This window comes from Aythya marila (genome assembly GCF_965140915.1).
Source record: "Aythya marila genome assembly, chromosome: 10".
NCBI lineage: Eukaryota > Metazoa > Chordata > Aves > Anseriformes > Anatidae > Aythya > Aythya marila.
In genome coordinates this window covers 9,194,039-9,206,929 of record NC_139051.1, presented here as the reverse complement: position 1 = coordinate 9,206,929, position 12,891 = coordinate 9,194,039, and the positions used below count along the sequence as shown (strand labels likewise).

Here is a 12,891-nt window from a genome sequence, read left to right as displayed (position 1 = left end):
AGTATTTTCCTAGTATTAAGTATACCTTAAATGGTGTATGGAACTTGCCTCCTTTCACCCCATAACCCAATAATTTCTTTTTAACCTCCTCTGCACAATTGGGAAGTATGACTTCTGTGAAAGGTTACCTACTGAATAGCGAAATGCATGGCTGCTGCTTTTGCTTGGTGTATAATATCCTTTAATAATTGTGAGGAATATTTACAAAGTAAGGCTCAAAATCTGTTCTTTGCTCCTCAGCTTCAGAAGAGTGCCATATAAAACAGATTTAAAAAAAAAAAAAACAAACAACAAAACAAAACCCTTCAAGGAGTAAATGTGTTTGTGTGACTCGAATGTCCTGGCCAAATTCATTCCTTTTCCACTGGTTGCATGTGGGTGAACTGTGCTGAATTTAGGTCCAGTGACTCACCTGCCCTTTTAAGTGTCTTACCTTGTATGATTAGTTGATGTCATACTTGGTATCAAATACAAAGGAGCTGATGCCCAGTGGATCACTGCTAACAAGGTTCACACAGAACTTTGGACTGAAATCAATCCAGATTTATCAGAGTTTAACCCTGAAGTTTTGAGCATGCCCAGTGATACACCTGATTTATGCTTCAATCTGAAGTGCAGGGGGAGTAGGTAATCTTTCTGCTGTTTAAAGCTGTGAGTGAAATATCATGTGTATGCTCCCCAGTATCTTAGAAAGGAGTTTGTAGAATTTTAGTTACGACTGAATTTTGTACTGGGTGAGAGCAACGCCTCTTATCCTTAGCAGCAAGGCCCGTAGGCATCCTCAGTACCCATATTTGAAACGAGGGTCTTACCGTTCAGGCATCTGCTAGAGCTTGTCCTTTTGTTAACAAAAGAGCTCAGTGTTTCATTTACTTAAAAATAAGTCTGCCTGTTTATCCTCCAAATAAAACACTGCTGAGTTACAGTATTTTTAAAAAGCTTTTTAAGATTTATATTGCTTGTTTTCTGACAACTGTTACTTAAATGCATGCTGTGAAATAAGTGGCTGAACAGCATTCAGGCAATGGTTCTTAATTTAGTTTAAGTATCAAGAGAGTTTTTAAGGACAAGGGAATAAAGTTTGAGTGAAATGAGAGGCAATATTTTCAGTGTAGAGCCAAAGCCACCTAGAACCAAGCCTAGCGCTGACTCGTCTGGAGCTGAGCGGTCTAGAGCCCCAAGGTCTAGTTCCAAATGCTTTAGAGTCAAACAATGCAGAGCCAAAATGCCAGGAGCCAAACAGTCCAGAGCCAAGTCTCGCACCAGAGAGTCTGTCAGTGAACAGTCTAGAGCCAAGCAGTGCAGAGCTGAAAGGTATGGAGCGAGGTCTTCGGCTAAATGGTTTAGTTCTAGGTCTAAAGCTAAGTCTAGAGCTAAACAGCCTAGAGCTATGTCATCTAGGACTGAATGATCTAGTGGTAAATGTTCTAGCACCCTGATCCCTGGAGCCAAGTCACCAAATGCTTTAGAGCCCAGCTGCCTAGAGCTAAGTCTAGAGCCAAATAATCTTGTAGCTGAGCCAAGTCTAGAACTGAACGTCTGAGATACCTTGCAAGATCTTTATAAATGATGATGACAGAAGTGTGAAAATCAGAGACTTTTTTTTTTTTAACCTGGAGTTTTATTCTGGAGCTCTTGTGAAACAAAAAATGGAGGAGAAATGCACATACTTTCTGTGAGCTGTAGTGTTTCATGTGTGGGAAATGGCAGGGTGCTTGGATCCTTGTGCTTTTATGGTGTGTACTTAAAAAAAAAAATCCTTGTTAGTCTGTGCCGGCATGGAAAGGACTGGGAAGGAAGCTGGAGAAGAAAGCAAAGTGGATCTGAGTTTCTAGTGTTAGAGAGTTTTATCTCATGTCTGGCTGTAGGGTGAGATGGCTCCTAACCGAAGCTCTGCAACTGATGTGCTGTGTAGGTATTGAATAAATCAGCACGTGTCTGCAGTGGGAATACCACTGTGGGATCTCACTGTCTTCCAGTGGGCTTTAGCAAATTGCCTATCTGCTGTGTCTTAATTTCCTAGCACTTACCATGAGGAATGCTGTAATGAAAGATAATGTAACAAGTAATGTTGTCAAATACATTGAGCTTCTAGCATACTGCAAGTGTTAGGCATTTATTTTAATAACTTGTACATCTCAATTCAAAATTTTAGTCGTTAAGTGAAAATGGTGTAGGATGAGTGCAGTGTTTAAGGGGGAGGAGATAACATTTATTTTCCCTGGCTGGGTGGTTTGACCTCTCCTGCAGAAAATGGGTGAAGCCTTTATATGAGTGGCTTCTCTCACCAGAACAGATAGATAGTTTTGAAAAGTCTTTGGATGACCTGTATTTGCAAGAGTGCTAATAGCAGTATCGTGTATGGTTGTGCTGTCTGCGTGGGCTTTGACTTTTACAACTTCCTTGGCTGTGCTGTGTACAAAAGAAAGTTTAGTCATGGCTCATCAGAGAAACCCCATTTGCGTCTGCTATGCTGCCAAAGCTTATCCCACTTTCTGTATGTGTTCTCCTTCGGTGGCTACCTGATCTCATCTGGTGCAGAAGCTGCAGGTTCTCTAAGACACAGAGTATCTGGGGAAATAACTTTGTTTGTCCAGAGGCTTGTTGAGTACAGCTCTTGTCATGGTTGGGGCTCTTGGCTGATGACAGTGCAAATAAGATATTAATAAATTGTGGTGTGGTTTTGAGACATACATACAATGAAATATGTGTACTGCTGATATAAATCCATATGTATCCATTGCAGTGAAGATGTGTCAGATTATACCAAGCGAGAGCGTGCTTATACATATGTGCTTAACTTATGCATACCATTTCAGTGCCAAAGCAATTTGAACATAGATTTGAGATAATAGCCCTTCTGTAAGGGAAGCATCTGTTTGTCTGCAATATTGAACTTATATTAATAAGCAAGAAACAAAGTGAAGTACTTTCTAGTTGAAAGCAAAATTCAATATCAAAATTACTTGTATTTGCATACAAGTAAAAATAATGCAGTGCATGTTGCAGTTCATTATCCAGATCAGGTCAAATGAATTTGCCTTTGTCCAGCAAATAATGCCAAGTCGTGTTTTCTGAGTGTTTTTTCTCCCCTCTTTGTTTGTTTTATAGGAGCAGCTGTCTCAGGTCCTTGATGCCATGTTTGAGAGGAAGGTGAAACCTCAGGAACATGTGATTGATCAAGGGGATGATGGAGACAACTTCTATGTTATTGAGTGGTAAGCAGCTGTGCCTTTGAAAAGTGAAGCATGTTTCTTTTCAGCTTCTTAGAAATAGCAGGGAATACTTACTCCAAGGTAGTTTCAGGAGGAAACATGCTTTTTGCAATTGTTGCCTCTTCCTTTTGTCTTTCCATGTTCCCCTTTAGGTTCCCGTTGACTTTTGGATCATTTGCCAAGGGCAATCAAATGTGACAGAGGTGGACATCCTCATGGTGTGTCCACCATCTTACTGAGTTGCCCTTTTCTGCTTTTTTTTTTTTTCCTTAGGAATTTTATATTTTTTCATGTGAGCATTTTTCTTTTGAGTCCTTGAGCTATGTGTGATTACCATCTCAACAATGACACTTTGGTCTGTGTCTTTATTCTTCTTACCTTGCAGGGCTTTAGCTCACAGACTCTCATAGCTCAGCAAGTTCTCTCTATAAGGCTGAGCCAAGGTCACCCAGTGACACCTCACCCATAGAGTCCTTGGGCTTGCAGACATCTGAATGCTAGGCTGAAGGTTAAATGGCTATAGTTATTTGGAAACAAATGGCACTAGTAAGTGACTTTCAGGCTGAGGGATGGGAAGAAGTTGTTCCGTTTCACTCAAGGTGCTCACAGATGGCTCTTCTAGATCAAAAAGACCTCTTCCCTCTCTGAGAGGCATCAGGAGCAACAACCTTTAGAGATATTGTTGAAAAAACAGCCAAATAAAGGTTACAGATGGATTCAAGACACCCCAAGGGGGCCTCACTGGGTAATACACATGCTGTCAGAAGACAGATGCAGTTAAAGAGCATCCATACCCATCTACCTACCTTTCTTTCCCCTGGCTGGATCACTTAAAACAGCATTGTCAAAATACTATGCAGAGGAAAGCAATTAGGTTCTGGCCAGATCTACCGGGACTAAAATGCTTTATTAATGGAAAGATATTGTGAAAATACTGTAGCTAGAAGCAGTTTAATGTCAGGCAATTGGAAAACTCAATAAAGCATGTTCCGTCACACCTAGCAATAAGAGGACTATTTGTATAACAGCAAAAAAATGTTTTTGTTGTCCGTACTGGAATGTTGTCTAATGAAAAGCACCTATTCCATTGTTTTCCAGGGGGTTGTATGATATTGTTGTAGCAAAAGACAACCAGGCACGCTGTGTGGGCCGCTATGATAATCACGGCAGTTTTGGGGAACTGGCGTTGCTGTACAACACTCCTAGAGCTGCCACCATTGTTGCCACGACAGAAGGAGCCCTTTGGGGACTGGTAAGGAAAGGAAGTTGCTCTCATATGCGTACTGTTTGAAATACTAACTCACCATGTCTAGCAGCAGGTGCTTCTCTCAGTATGATTCCTTGTGCTAATAGCTATTTTATCACGATTTGTTATCTCACCTTGTTGCATAAAAGATCCATTGTGCAAATGGTTTTGGCCACCCTTCTGGAACAAGTCATCTGTAAAAACTGTGTTGCTAGTTTTATCTGTCCTTTTTATCATTTTGCATTTGATGTAATCAGAGCTTTTGTTAGGGAAAAAACAAATGTCCCTTCATCCTGCAGAGAACAGTGGAGACATTAATGCACATATTTTGCAGAAGAGAAAAACAGTATCTAAATAACATTCTTTATTTTCAACTCACCTTTATGCCATTTTGTCTGCTTTAAGGGATATGGACAGTGCTGAATATCTTCTTGAGCATGTCAGTAATTTGAAGAGTAGGAAAACTGCCCAAAGCTTTGTTTTCCCTCAGAATAAACTGTCATGATGTTTCTGGTCCCTTTGTGTTACCCTGGAAGAGGTTCTCGGGTCAATGTGACCTTTTGCGATACCAAGCTAAATGGTAATGTTGCTTTGTCTCTAGCCCAGCAGTGTTTAATGTGAAGCTGTAGACATTAGTTTCCTATTTTAGTTCTTTTCTCTACGCTATTTGGATAGGGTTATTTTCACAGTGCTCTCTTACTCGTCTGTAAGGGCTCACATAATAAGCAAATTGTGCTATCAGGGAAGCCTTTGAAGCCAAAAGTGTTGTATATTTTGTGTGCACTGGGCTCCGCAGCAACAATCGCTGGGGGTTCACCATGTGTTGTGACCTTGATTATACGACTGATAAGCTGCTACACATGGCGTGTTTATGCAATCTCTGCACTTGCCGAGAGAACTGATTTTCCTTTTCTTTGTGAGCTGAAAGAAAAGATTTTGGTAAATCAGCCAGGGAGTAATGTCAGTATCTAATTTCTTGAACAAAATAGCTACGTACAGAGCCCATTCATAAAAGGAAGAAACTGGGAAGATGATTCTTTGTTCCAGTTTGCCTTTGAAAAGAGCTGCACAAATCAGGTTAATTTTGTTTTCATTCTGTGATTACATTCACTTAATTAGCAAGATGTAGTTGAAGGCGGACCTTTTGCTAGATGTCTGTCCTGTGGATATTTTATTAACTAAGGTTGCATTTTTTCTGTCTAAAACTTAGGTTATTTATTCCTGTTATTCTGTTGTTGACATGTTTTATTGTATTATTTTGTGCCTGATGTAGTTGAAACATATCTTTACTAGTCTGTAAAAGTAATTCTTAAAGCTTATAGGTTGTCTGCCATTTAGGAGGTGCGGGTTACTCCTGCTGCATTGCAGGCTTAGGCTAATGGAAGGCTCAAGCACAAAGCAGTAATGAAATGGGGGTTTTTTATGGAGCAGAGAAATGTCCTCACCACTTGCTATTGAATGTGTCTGGGGAAAGCCTCACAACTGTGTATGCTTCCATCACTGCTCTGCCTTTTTTGTCCAAATACTGCTGCTTCTCCTACCTCACTGATGAAACAAATGAATTCTGAATTTTTTATGTTTTTGCAATTCCCCTGACAATTTCTGCACCTCTCTGCTTCTCCAAAGGTGTACGTTTGAAGAGACTTCTACCACTGAAGAATTTCTTTAAAATGAAAGACCCCCCAAAAAAAACAAACAAACACCAGTCCCTCAGGCTTTATCATCTTGTGTTGTCCTTTGGATAACAGTAACGCTATTCTGTTCATCTGTCACCTCCTTCAATTTACATATTCTGGTAGTGCTACCAGCATCAGTCATTATTTCCTCTCAAAGTATACGTAGCCTGCATCCCATAAAACTGTTCTCGTACCTGGAAACACCACTTCACCTCAAAATCTCTCTTCTGAAGTATCAGTTGATGTTTTTAGAAAACGAAGATGCAGAGGAGTGTCTCTCAGGGACTTTGGATGTTGCTGCTAATTCTGTGGTATATTTAAAATGTATATATATGTATATTTGGGGGGACCTTTTTCCTGACCCAATTTGTGCTCCTTTCTTCTGACTTTATTTTTGATTTTTACATTCATGCTCACATCGTTTATGGGCCGTGAGCATTACTGTTATGCAAACACTAACAAAAATACTGGTGGGCAAGTGCCTTTCCCCTTAGCCTGGATGTGCTGTATATTTGCAGCTCTCTTGTGCCCCTTCTCAGCAGTGTTCTCAGGTATTTTAGCCCAGCCTTTTCTGCATGCAATTCATTAATATCTCTGACAATAAACTCGCAAACATGTCTGCCACTGCAGGTACTGAGACAGATGTAGTTAGCTGGGTGAGCTTGCCTTCACTCAGGCACGTACTGCCGCCCACTGGCCATGGAGCTGGTACAGCACTAACTGCTGCCTGAAAAAAGAGAGTCAGCAGGGCAGGTGGTGGAGCAGCAGGCTGGAAATCTTGCCCAGTATTTAGGCTTCAGAAGCAAACCAAAGCGTTTTTGCATCAAGAAGGTGCTTATGGTACATGTGGACAGATAGAAGTTCAGAAGTAGCTAGTTCTGCAAAAAGCTGCCTCTTGGATCCTTAAAGGTGGAGGAGGAAATCAAGCCTGTTGCTGTTTGATACTATTTGTGCTGATCTAAATCTGAATTGAGGACAGAAGAATCCAGTTCAGACTTAATCTTGTAGTTGCTTTACCAAATAAGTGTTGCAAATTCCAATTTCCAATGGCTTCAGCAAGAAGAGAATAATTTCTTTATTCTTTGTGGAAGCACGAAAGATATAATAAAAATCAATCAAAAAAGAAAACAAACGCAACTCTGAAAAACAGTACAAGATAGACTAAAAGGGGAATTCTTAAGTCTTATCTGAGAAGAACCAAGTTTGTCTGAGAGCTCCCTGTCTTTCAGTTTGTTATTATAGTAAATACTTCCACAAGAGCTGTTAGGATCACCATTGCGAAGGATATGGTGCCATGGTGCCAATTTAATAGCCTGACTCTCATATCCAATGTTTCTTACACTGTTTAGTTAATGTTTGTTAATTCTTTAATCAATAAGCATTTTAGTTGAGAGGAATAATTTGTGCTGTTTCTTGCAGGATCGAGTGACGTTCAAAAGAATTATATTGAAAAACAATGCAAAGAAGAGGAAGACGTACGAGTTATTTATTGAATCAGTGCCCCTTCTTAAATCCCTGGAGGTAAAGACTCTCAGAGATATCAGATTCTTGCACTAGCATTATCGTTGCAGTCAGTGTTTCTGCTATATCAGAAATCTGTGTCAGTTTTGCTTACAGATTTTTAAGAGCTGCTTTAATGTCCCATTTTCTGTACAACTGAATTTATGTTGTTGAAGTTGTGCAATATTTTTTTTCATATCCTTTGTTCACAATAGACAATTTTTATCTTAATCTGTATAAAGATTTAAAAACAAAATATAGAACAGAGAACATGCATTAAAGTGTAAACTGGGACTCACAACTTCTGTTCTGTTTGAGGGTGTGATACTGAAGTAATGGTACAATCACTGAAAAATCTGGCCTTTGTTGACTGTGAATGGTTTTAATTTCATAGCTGTGGGCCACACCAGATCTTGCCTTAAACCTTAACCCATATTCAGGAGTTAAACTAAGAACAGGCTAAAGAAAGCACTGCTGCCTGGGAACAAAATGACCAGGCAGAGCTGACACGTGTTACGTTGATGTGTATGATACATGATTTTAGGAATGATGTGTAGTCACTTTTAAGCTGTGTTCATACTGTGTTTTCAGAAGGGTTTTGTAGCCATACCAAACTGCTTTGAACATTGGTATGCTTCTGCCTTTGCCTTATACCACAACTTAGATTTCTTTGTTAGCATTGATATTTTGTATTTCAGAACATCTTTTAATCTTCTTAAGAGAAAATTACAAAATGATAGGTGTGAACAGCAACCTCTAATATATATTAGTTTGGACATATGCCGATAGCTATGGAAGGGGTGAATTGCATAACATCTTCTTCAATGGCTGGCTTAAACTAGTTCAATCAATGTGACTTTTGAGCAAAATGACTCATGAATATTTAAGGATATAGAAAAGTAACTCATTAGCACTGGATGGCTTTTTGCATGACACACTGCAGTTGAATCATGTGTGGATCAGAATTAACAGTTTCTCAAACATGGGTTAGATTGAAGTGCATTTGTGAAATGAATGGATTAAAACTGAATCATCTGTTAAGGTATTCATTTTTAACTGTTTAAGATTTTCTTCCTTTCTGAATACATTTTCACACTGAAAATGTACAAATAACGATGTTTTGTGGTATGCTGGATGAGAAGCAGGAAACACTGGAGATAAATTTAACTGTCCTTTCTCCCTTCCTGTTTGTGAAGGCTTAGGCATGTTTCACTGCATGTCAGATTAGTGCCTCCTGACCTTGCTGCTGGGCATCCTGTTGCAATGCCTGCTCACAATTTAGACCCAGTGTCGTCTTCAGATCACTACTTCCTCTCACTAATCTAGGAGTGATTATGGTAGTCTTGAAAACTGTTGGCCAATTTAACAAAGTCATTGTGGGGCTGCATTTTTCAGTACCCAGATTCTCTGTGCGTGTGTGTCTAGTGAATGCTTCTTCAATTCTGAGTTACAAAGTTTACTAGAGGTGTACTGTAGCAGACAGATAATTTTGCTTAATTCTCCTCTTTGTTCTAGGCATCAGAGCGAATGAAAATTGTGGATGTTATAGGAGAGAAAGTGTATCAAGATGGGGAACGTATCATTGCTCAGGTACTTGGAGTCTAAATTCCCATTTATCATTCTCTCATCTCTTCTTCTTTTACTATGTGGAACTTACTTATACAATCATGTTAATTGAATCAACTTGGCATCACTTATTTTTTCTTTAAACAAACTTCAGGTGGGCCATACCAGATTTTGCCTTAAACCTTAACCTCCTCTTTGTTTAACCAGTTTTTGAATATCTGGGGAAGGACCACTGAGTCTTTCACTACGTATTTATTCTATTACTTTAACTTTTGTTTTTTCTCCTTGTGTCCACTTGTTTTTCATAAATGGTCTTTGCAAGGTTTCCAGAGGAGTGTGCGTTAAGCTGAAAGTAAGCCTGTCTATGTAATTTTCCATGAAAGCTATTTTCCATTCCCAGCTATACCTTTTATAGGCATCTGTGACCAGATTAAACAAGGAGGCACAAGCACATAGTAAAAACATCTCCAATTTCTAGGTCTGACTAAACTGCAAAATCAAACAAATTAACAGGAGCATGATTTGAATAAAACTAAATGAACTCACTGGGAATATTTTACTAGTTGGACTCAACGGAGTTAACTGTACTATGAAACTGTCAAAGTTAGTTAAACCACTCTTTTCCTAATGCTCTTAAAAAGAGTATATCAATGTTGTAGTCTGACTTCAACTAACAGTCTCTGGTTGTTGATATGTTTTGTTTGCTATAATAGATCAAGGCCAGATTGGTGGAACGTGAAGCTAGACAAATTCAAGCTGAAGCTATGTGACAGAAATAACTTTTTGGAATATTTTTACCAATGAAACACCAGAATTTTGCATCAAGTTTCGCTGGAAATTGCTTTGTATATTTACTTATTTTAAGAAAGTGCTCTAGTTCAAATAGGAGTTAATGCAAGAAAGTCCTTGGCCTACCAGAAATAGTAGGCTTTTGACCGTAAATTGTCTTGTTTTATAAATGGAGTGTGACTCTTTGATAATGTCTTGAATAGTTGATCTTAATTACCTTAAATGTCAGATAACACCGAATGTAGAAAACATTAGTTTGCTGATAAGCGAGTACAACCAAATTACTTCTTTCCAAAAAGCTGCTCAATTTTGTAAGCTGAAAATCTTGTTGCTTAAGAACCTGAGAAAACTGGACTCTCAGAAAAATCAAAGCTTATAAATCAGCCTCCAGTTGTGCAGTTGGTTTTAATCTTTGTAATAAATGAATTAAGGACAAGGATGTAATTAGCTGTAAAATAAATAAATAAATAAATACAAGTAGGATTAATAGTCTGGATTGTTCGGGGTGATGGTGATACACTGCTAAAGATGATGAAATGTTATGCCTAGGAAAGACTGCTAGCTCTTCCGTTACAGCAGTTGTACCAATACCATGAACCCCTTTTCTCTCATCCAGCACACATTTCAGTAGCTTCTCTGTGAGGATCTTTTTGGAGATGGTGTCAGAGGCCTTACTGAAGTCTAGGTATAGTCATAGGACTTTTTCATAGAAACAGCTGAGTTTGACTAAAACAGAAGTTTTTTACTTAATGCTCAGTTATTCAGCAACACCTTAGCATATCCTTATAGAATTTGATATAAAATGGCTACCAATTTGGAGGTTCTCCCACTTTCCTGGTGTGACTTATTTTCATGTAATGGCAGGATGCCGTTAAGTGCTTCATTCCTTATTTTTCTCACAACCTTTCTATGGCTGTTGCGTCATTCCTGATGTAGATGGCTTGCATTGTGGATGTGGTTTCCTGTAAACTGTCCTCCTCTTCCTTTCTATGTTAATGCTCCTCAAGTACAGCTATTCTGGATTCTGCTGATCACACTATTTTAGCTAGAATTGGTTGAGCTCATACTCAGTTTAATGGATCCTTCTTCCTACTGACATCTAGAAATGTGGTCACTGACTTGATGTTTTATAAAATTTGCTTCTGAAAATTCTAGGCCCAAGTTAGTTTCACTAACTTCTGGTTATTTTCATCAGTAGCAGAAGACTTGTGTGCACTTAAGTGATTTTGCTGTGTATTGTCAACCCTGTTTGCTTCTTTCCTTTCTACCTCCTCTGTCACTGAAGGATGTGTACTAATAGTTTCTTCCCCTGTGATTTCCTCTGATATATTTGCATAACCAATCATCTTTTAATGCTTTAAGAATTTGAGTGTTACTCAATTCCAGCAGATCTCTGCACAAAGCGTACTTCAGAATGAGTGCTTTAATATCACTTTATATATACTTTTACAGTAAACAAACAAACAAAAAATGTTTTACCTTTTTTTCACAGGGTGATAAAGCAGATTCCTTTTACATTGTAGAATCTGGTGAAGTAAAAATCATGATTAAAAGCAAGGTAAGTTCAAATTGGGTGATCAAGCTTTAGATTAATCCCTGGTTTGATCAATTAATGTGAGCAGTGTGCAAAAACCTAACTTACTTTAAGATTGATTTTTTAATGATATTTATCATTGTCACTTATGTGATGTAGGTTGTAAATCCTTATCTCTCTTTTGAAGTGGCCAGAAGTCAGTTTGCTAAAGTTGGAAGGTCTTTCGCTTGTATCTGCTCCTCTGCAAACTGACCTAATGTACTCTCGCTGGCCTTAAGCGTGGAAATGCTTGGTTATAGCAAACTACAGCTAACTAAGCTGGGGCATTTTATCTCCGGTGATGACATAGCCATTGGCATTTGAATGAATCTCTGTACAGCTTGGAGCAGTCCTTAGGGAGCAAAGTCTCGTCCATGATAAAACTTTGTACCTGTGTTACGTGAATGTAATAGCAGTTCCCAAAGCTGTAACTGTGAGTATCTGCCAATCTCAAAACTTGTGGGCCGGCATACAATCAAACTTGTAGTTGAACGTTCTGTCAGGGTATTCTACCAGTACAGGGAATGATTTGGGGACTGCTGGTTTAAAAGCTCTAAACCAGTGAGCAGTTGCACATCCCCAGGATATCCAGGATTAACTTGAGCCTTGTAGAAAGACAGAACTGCATGTGAATAATTAAAATGCACTGTTTTACAGACTATGACGAGTAAGGAAGCTAACCAAGAAGTGGAGATTGCTCGGTGTCACAGAGGACAGTATTTTGGAGAGCTTGCACTTGTTACCAACAAACCCAGGGCAGCGTCTGCCTATGCTGTTGGGGAGGTCAAATGTTTAGGTAAGCAGATGTTCTATGATTCTAATTACTCTCTTTTGGTCTTTGTTTTGTGGACTACCCCTGACAGAGCAGGTATTCACAACCTGGCCAGTATTTGGTACCTTGTGGTCAGATGCTAGAAGCTAAGAGCATTGGCCTGGAGTGGGTTTCCATGATGAGGTTTGAGAAGTGCCACTATCTTCTGCTCAGACCTTTAGTTTCAGGTGGGTGGGGATAACTGCCCAGCAGGCTCTGTTTTCCCTGCTTGTATGGTCTGTGCCCTTTGAAAGGGGGAACTTGCACCAAGACTCCAGACTTCAGCATCAGCTTCTTATATAGAGATTGTCACAGCTTCCAGGTGATCTGTTAGTGCCTACATGGTGTGTATAGGTCAGGTGTGTATTTCATTAATCTTGTTTCTCCAAGCAACAGGACAGAGAGAAGTCAGAGATAGGATTTGTTTATGTGGCTGTTGTTGGAGCCGCAGAACCAAATGGATTAGACAGAAGGTCTGTGTTCTGAGATCAAAAACTAGATTGGTATGTGGTGTC

The 12,891-nt window shown here is 39.2% G+C and overlaps 1 protein-coding gene across 1 annotated transcript in view; it reads left to right on the top strand.

Annotated features, from left to right (window-relative positions):
- PRKAR2A (protein kinase cAMP-dependent type II regulatory subunit alpha) overlaps positions 1-12,891 on the top strand; it is a 56,585-nt gene that overhangs the window by 39,699 nt on the left and 3,995 nt on the right. The window contains exons 5-10 of the mRNA XM_082768176.1: positions 3,112-3,218; positions 4,314-4,467; positions 7,557-7,658; positions 9,153-9,227; positions 11,485-11,550; positions 12,223-12,361. Coding sequence (XP_082624302.1) covers positions 3,112-3,218; positions 4,314-4,467; positions 7,557-7,658; positions 9,153-9,227; positions 11,485-11,550; positions 12,223-12,361 — 643 coding nt within the window. The remainder of the gene's footprint in view (positions 1-3,111; positions 3,219-4,313; positions 4,468-7,556; positions 7,659-9,152; positions 9,228-11,484; positions 11,551-12,222; positions 12,362-12,891) is intronic.